General features: G+C 29.5%; 2 protein-coding genes across 3 annotated transcripts; one reads left to right on the top strand and one right to left on the bottom strand.

Annotated features, from left to right (window-relative positions):
• Positions 1-274: 274 nt before the first annotated feature.
• Positions 275-2,510, top strand: LOC126856019 (DNA-directed RNA polymerase II subunit RPB7). The gene is made up of 8 exons (XM_050604178.1): positions 275-494; positions 602-711; positions 773-932; positions 1,044-1,094; positions 1,597-1,662; positions 1,746-1,817; positions 1,889-1,922; positions 1,993-2,510. Exons 1-8 carry the CDS (start codon positions 483-485, stop codon positions 2,007-2,009), a joined length of 522 nt encoding a protein of 173 aa, XP_050460135.1. The 5' UTR covers positions 275-482; the 3' UTR covers positions 2,010-2,510.
• LOC126855982 (uncharacterized protein C6orf136 homolog) lies at positions 2,317-5,844 on the bottom strand. Of its 2 annotated transcripts, XM_050604129.1 has the most exons (6): positions 5,353-5,844; positions 4,041-4,106; positions 3,573-3,803; positions 3,330-3,418; positions 3,012-3,236; positions 2,317-2,736 (listed from the first exon to the last, which is right to left on the bottom strand). In XM_050604129.1, the coding sequence occupies exons 1-6, from the start codon at positions 5,476-5,478 to the stop codon at positions 2,547-2,549; spliced, it is 927 nt and encodes a 308-aa protein (XP_050460086.1). In that variant the 5' UTR covers positions 5,479-5,844; the 3' UTR covers positions 2,317-2,546. The 2 variants fall into 2 exon arrangements, with proteins under 2 accessions (XP_050460086.1, XP_050460085.1); XM_050604128.1 differs by having other exon boundaries at positions 3,573-4,106; positions 5,353-5,837.
• Between the last annotated feature and the right edge of the window lie 156 nt (positions 5,845-6,000).

The raw sequence follows: 6,000 nt of genomic DNA, 5'->3' as shown, positions 1-6,000 counted from the left end.
CATCAATATCAACTTAGTTGCAAATAATAACGGAAGATATCACATCAACCGATATCTCGGAGTAGATTGTATATCTTGAAACAAAGTGAAAATTAGAGTAATAAACAGATTTACTAGATTTTAACAAATAAAATCATAGGTGCTCCAATGAATTTCCTCACTTTTGTAATTTTCACATTGTTTTAAAATATTATACAATCAATCCGCTTTATCATTTGTTTACAGACAGTCCAAGCGCGCATGAATCTGTTCCGTTTCTCTATGTACAATAAGTGTGGTAGGCAAAAGGGAACGAGCCAATGCGCGCATGCAATGCGTTGCGTTTCATGCGGTTCATGCGTGAAACGGAACGCACTCAGTATTACATGTATGGTTTGAGAAAATGCTTGCGCCAACAATGGAAATATAAATTCTCTAAAAATCTGTTTGCTGCTAATATGGCGCGAGAATGTTTACGATCGAGTGCGATATAAAGGTGCATCATGTTCTATCACGTAAGTTAATTTTTGCACCTTTCTTTTGAATAATTTAATTATTAGTCATTTAAATTCAGAAGTAAACATGAAATATTAACCTGGTTTAATTTTTCTTAAATAAATAGATCTCGCTGGAGCACGAGATTCTATTGCATCCGCGATATTTTGGTCCTCAATTACTTGATACAGTAAAGCAGAAACTCTATACGGAAGTGGAAGGCACTTGTACAGGAAAGTAAGTAACAAATTCGTATCTTAATATCGAAAATTTCAATTTTAATCATATCTTTATTTAGGTATGGCTTCGTTGTCGCAGTCACAACAATAGACAATATAGGAGCCGGAATCATACAGCCAGGACAAGGCTTCGTAGTTTATCCAGTCAAGTACAAAGCCATCGTATTTAGACCATTCAAAGGAGAAGTCCTGGATGCAATTGTAACCCAAGTGAATAAGGTACTAGATATTTTCTTGAAGGATATAGACTATTTTATACAAATATTGATTCCTTTGCTAAGGTAATTGTTATAAACAATTTGTTGAAAATTTTGCTTGTAATATTTACAGGTTGGAATGTTCGCTGAAATAGGTCCACTGTCGTGTTTTATATCTCATCATGTAAGTAATTAATTATATATGATGGGATACATCAAGGATTTTATAACAGTGGGATATATATTCCTAATTTTTTGAAAAATGAGATTAAGATATATATATATATAAAACGTTTTAAAATTTGAATTTTATACATAGAAATGTAATTTTTTGGATAAGAAAACATTAGAAATGCTAAACATCTCTTTAAAAAATATTATAGTTTATATATATATATATATATATATTTTTTTTTTAAAAAGATGTTTAGTATTTCTAATGTTTTCTTATCCAAAATTACATTTCTATGTATAAAATTCAAATTTTAAAACGTTTTTTCTCATTCCTGGAAAATGATTTTGGGCTCACATCTCTATTTGAAAATTCTTGATATATAATTATAATAATAAACTTACAATACTCGAAAAATGATAAAGTAAAAAAATAATACATAAGGTTTTAATAATTAATAAAAGAAATTGTGTTGCGATATAAGATATTAAAAACTTAAATAAATGTCTTGTAGTCAATCCCAGAGGATATGCAGTTTTGTCCAAATGTGAATCCAGCTTGTTATAAATCAAAAGAAGAAGTAAGTCATATCACAAAAAATTTCATGTATTTTGTAATGAAAATTTTTAAGTTTAAAAATAACTAATTTGAAATATTTTTTAGGATGTAGTAATCCAAGCAGATGATGAAATCAGATTGAAAATAGTGGGCACAAGAGTTGATGCTACAGGAATTGTAAGTATTAAACTTATAATTGAAATCATTTTGCATTGCATAAATTTAAAATATTAAATTTATTTTTCCAGTTTGCCATTGGAACATTAATGGATGATTACTTAGGTAACAAAGATGGCTAATGCTTTGAGTTTTAATGTGTTTAATGTATCATAGCTTATTTTTATCTTTACAGGTCTTGTATGCAATTAAAAAAAAAAAATATATATATATATATATATATATATTGAATATATTTTATATATTGAAGGAACATTTAATATTATCTTTGCTAACAATCAGAATGTGAAGCAAGTGAAATATCATTAAATCAACAAAATAGGATGCCTCACAAATTTTGCTAAAAAAATGGGATACCTCACTAATTTTGCCAAACTTCTTTTCGTATATTCTTCAACATTTTTTTAGTTATATTATATAATAATCTATGTCTTTTTACACAAAAATACTAGTGCAAAATTATTCAAACATTGCTACTGTTAAAAACAAATATGGGTAATTCACAATTATACAAGATATTGTTTATTTATACATGTTTTAATTCATATATCTCTTATTTACTATCAATCATCGTGATGCAATGATACATTTGCAAGGAATACACCTGCATATATTCTAAGAATCGTCGATTTGTGAAAAAGCGTTCTTGATACAATTTGTTGTGACAGTTTCAATAAAATTATTCAATTTTAATGCTGGACAATTATTTCATGCAATTTTGAACTGAATTCAATTCAATGACGTTCTCGTCGCGTTGTTAAAGATACTCGCGAAACTTTTGAATAGTGCTAATTTCGGTGCAATGCGTAGGTCATCTTTTTTCGCAACTATATCCTGATCAGGCATCACTTTATCTGCAACATGCTTGTAGACTTTCCCATCGCCATTAATATAAAAAGTAGAAAAGCCATCATACCATCTACATCACAATTATTATACATATATTTTTATTTTTCTTGGATTATTCCCATATATTAAATATTATGAATATTGTGAAAAATATATGAATGCAGTCGTTACACAAAATTGGAATTTAAATAATTGAATAATAATAATAATTAATAATTTAAATATTCTATTTTGCTGAAGACAAAAATAATAAATAAAAAAAAATTTTAATAATATTAAAAAAATCATACTTATTTCGTACATGTTTGCTACATTGATATTTTAGTATAGTTATAGTATACTTACATTTCGTGATTAGTATCTATAGCATCTTGTATTTTCCAAAATTTATATTTCCAAAACATGGCGAACACCTTCCAACCTGTAACACCTCGTATACGCCAACGAATTTTTACAGTACCATCATCATTATGCATTGTAATCTTTAAAATTTGAAGCTTGACATGTGCAAACTTTATATGACCAATGACTCTTAATAATATCAATTGTTTTGCATAATTTACAACTCCCCTGTAAGTATATATCCATTTTACATGTATTTATATAGAAAATCTTAATATAAATTTTCGACTGCTTGAAATACTTGATCAAACTAATTTTTACCTTGTCGTCACTCCTCTAATATTATTAATAAAAATTAGATCCTTAGTATATATTGAATAATTCAGAGGTTTTACAAACAGATTTGGTAACTACAAACAATATTCCAATCAACAAAGATCTTAATATGAAGAGACCTTATATAAGATATCTCAGAATTATTGTACTTTTCTTTCAAAAATGCATGGATCTACTTTAGAAAAAAGTGCAATAATTCTGGAATATTTTGTTAATTATATAACATACATCTCGGCTAAGAGTATCAACTATGCATTGCAGTTGTTCCTGCGATGGTTTATCCTTGTTATCTTGTAATGGTGGTGATTGGTGACTTGTTTTTAAAACGTTTTTGTCATCAGAAGTTACTAAAATATTTTTATCGATATCCGATTCCCAACTATTAAATAAGCTTTCTGAAGAAATCATATTATTATCTAGAAATGAATTATTCTTATCATTTCCTACAATGTATTTTCCCTGAAACACAGTAACATTGTCTGATGCAATTCCTATTGGAGTTACATATTTTCTGCTTTTTGAGAAGACAACACTGGCTCTTTGGGATCTATTATGCAGCCTATGTAAACTCTGGTTCCAATATGTCATCTCGCTCTTAGTCTCATCATCGACATACCGCCTATTCAGTTTCTTATTCCATTGATTACAAGTATCAAGAGAAGCTAGCGATAAATTTGGATGCAATGTAAAACTTACATAAGGTATCGATGGTTTGCCTATAGCGTTTGCTCTTACTGATAATGCTCTCTGTGTATCCAAAAACTGAAATTTTATATATACACAGTTAGCATTGATATAACTATATAATAGTTAGAATGTAGACAGAAACAATGGAATATAAGGAAATTAATATATTTCTATCAATCATAAACAGAATAAAAAGAAAAATGGTAGTTATTGGATCTAATCTGTACTATTATTATTTCATTTAATTTCGTTATATATATTTATATTATTAATATTATTAATATATTATTAATTTATATTATAATATTAAAATTATTAATATTATATTTTCAAAATTAAATTAATTGATATTAAAAATTTAAAATGTTATTTTATTAATTTTATTATAAATATTTATTATTATAATATATTATGATATAATATATTATATTAACACAAAAATTGATATTTTTATTAAAGAATTCAATCCAAATGTAAATATATACAGAGTGTCCTAAAAATTTTGACACACCCGAAGTGTGAAGATTGAATCAAACTGAGTCGAAAAGTCCTATACCATTTTACAAAATTCGCAATAGTTTTTGCATTATTAATTAAAATATGAGTTAATGAACGCGTTGAAAAGCTATAGGCCGGTATCGACAGGCATGTACAATGGATTATTTGTGTACGTCTCTTAGTAATAAAGCATCATCTAAGCGAGAGGTGAAGTCACGCTGTCACCTTTTGCTTAGATGATACCTTCGTTGCTAAGAAACGTACACAAGTAATCCGTCGTACATGCCTGCCGATACCGGCCTATAGCTTTCCAACGCGCTCATTAGCTCACATATTTTAATTAATAACGCAAAAACTATTGCGAATTTTGCAAAATGATTTAGGACTTTTCGATTCAGTTTGACCCAATCTACCTTCACATTTCGGGTGTGTCAAAATTTTTAGGACACTCTGTATATCATAAAACAGATTGGTACTTTTTTTAGAGCACTACTTATATACCATGTGTCAACAACTAATTCAGCATAACATGCATTATTTTTGCAACAACATAACACATTGTTTATGTTGATTTAATTATTTCTCGATTACTAGGATTTGAAAGCTTTCTTTTTCATAGAGTATCATCGTAAAATTGCATTAAAATAAGCAATTCGCGACTCGACTAATTAACCCTAAACACCATTTTAGAAGTGTTATTATGTAAGCGTTCAAAGATTTGAACACTCAACGTGCAATGGGTAATCAGTGTTCTTATTCTTAATTAGAGAAATTACGCGAAAGCATGTGGAAGAAAACTTAAATCGATTGATTTATAATGTACCTGTTTTAGAGATGCAGACGACTCGACGTATTCGCGAAGCCGATGACGATCGATCCTTGACAGAGGTTTTCGACCGCCAACAAGCAACGACAATCTACCGGGTAATGCGCGAAAGCACAGGGACATGATTGACGATCTGCCGATTGGTATTAGATCAACGTCGACGACATCTTCGACGGCTTGTAAGCACGATTTTATAAATGCTGCACGCGTGCTTCCTAATGCATCGACTTGATCGACTACTTATGATCGTTGGAATTCCATTTCGTGCCGATAGAGAGCACTTTTCTGTCAGTTGTGATAAGGTTATATAAAAGAAGGTTAAGGGGATTCTTAAGGCCCTTGCACAATGCGAAGCGATAATGATAGGAACAAAGGAATAGCGATAGCGATAAACGAAATGATCCAATGAAAGATCTACTTTTTCGAAAAAGCAGTGTTCTTATTGGATTGCTTATCGCTATCGCTATTCCCTTATTCCTATCGCTATCACCTCGCATTGTGCAAGGGCCATTAAGCGACGGACGAACTCTGATGGGTTAGCGCGCTCATCTAAAAGTAACTAAATTTGCCGATAATACCGGCATTTGTAGTTCCGCTATTATCGATAGTATTAAATTAATTCAAATATGCATAATAGAAGACGCA

Source organism: Cataglyphis hispanica, chromosome 17, assembly GCF_021464435.1.
Source record: "Cataglyphis hispanica isolate Lineage 1 chromosome 17, ULB_Chis1_1.0, whole genome shotgun sequence".
NCBI classification, from domain to species: Eukaryota; Metazoa; Arthropoda; class Insecta; order Hymenoptera; family Formicidae; genus Cataglyphis; species Cataglyphis hispanica.
The sequence above is the reverse complement of the archived record's forward strand: the minus strand, read 5'-3'. Positions and strand labels throughout refer to the sequence as shown.

Bases quoted from the DNA above. Each gene is read 5' to 3' on its own strand.
- LOC126856019 (XM_050604178.1), top strand. The intron at 933-1,043 runs GTACTAGATATT...TAATATTTACAG, and splicing joins TTGTAACCCAAGTGAATAAG to GTTGGAATGTTCGCTGAAAT. The intron at 1,663-1,745 runs GTAAGTCATATC...AATATTTTTTAG, and splicing joins GTTATAAATCAAAAGAAGAA to GATGTAGTAATCCAAGCAGA.
- LOC126855982 (XM_050604128.1), bottom strand. From the start codon at position 5,478: ATGTCCCTGTGCTTTCGCGCATTACCCGGTAGATTGTCGTTGCTTGTT. The intron at 3,237-3,329 runs GTAAAAATTAGT...ATATACTTACAG, and splicing joins ATTAGAGGAGTGACGACAAG to GGGAGTTGTAAATTATGCAA. The intron at 2,737-3,011 runs GTAAGTATACTA...ATTGTGATGTAG, and splicing joins ATAGATACTAATCACGAAAT to ATGGTATGATGGCTTTTCTA.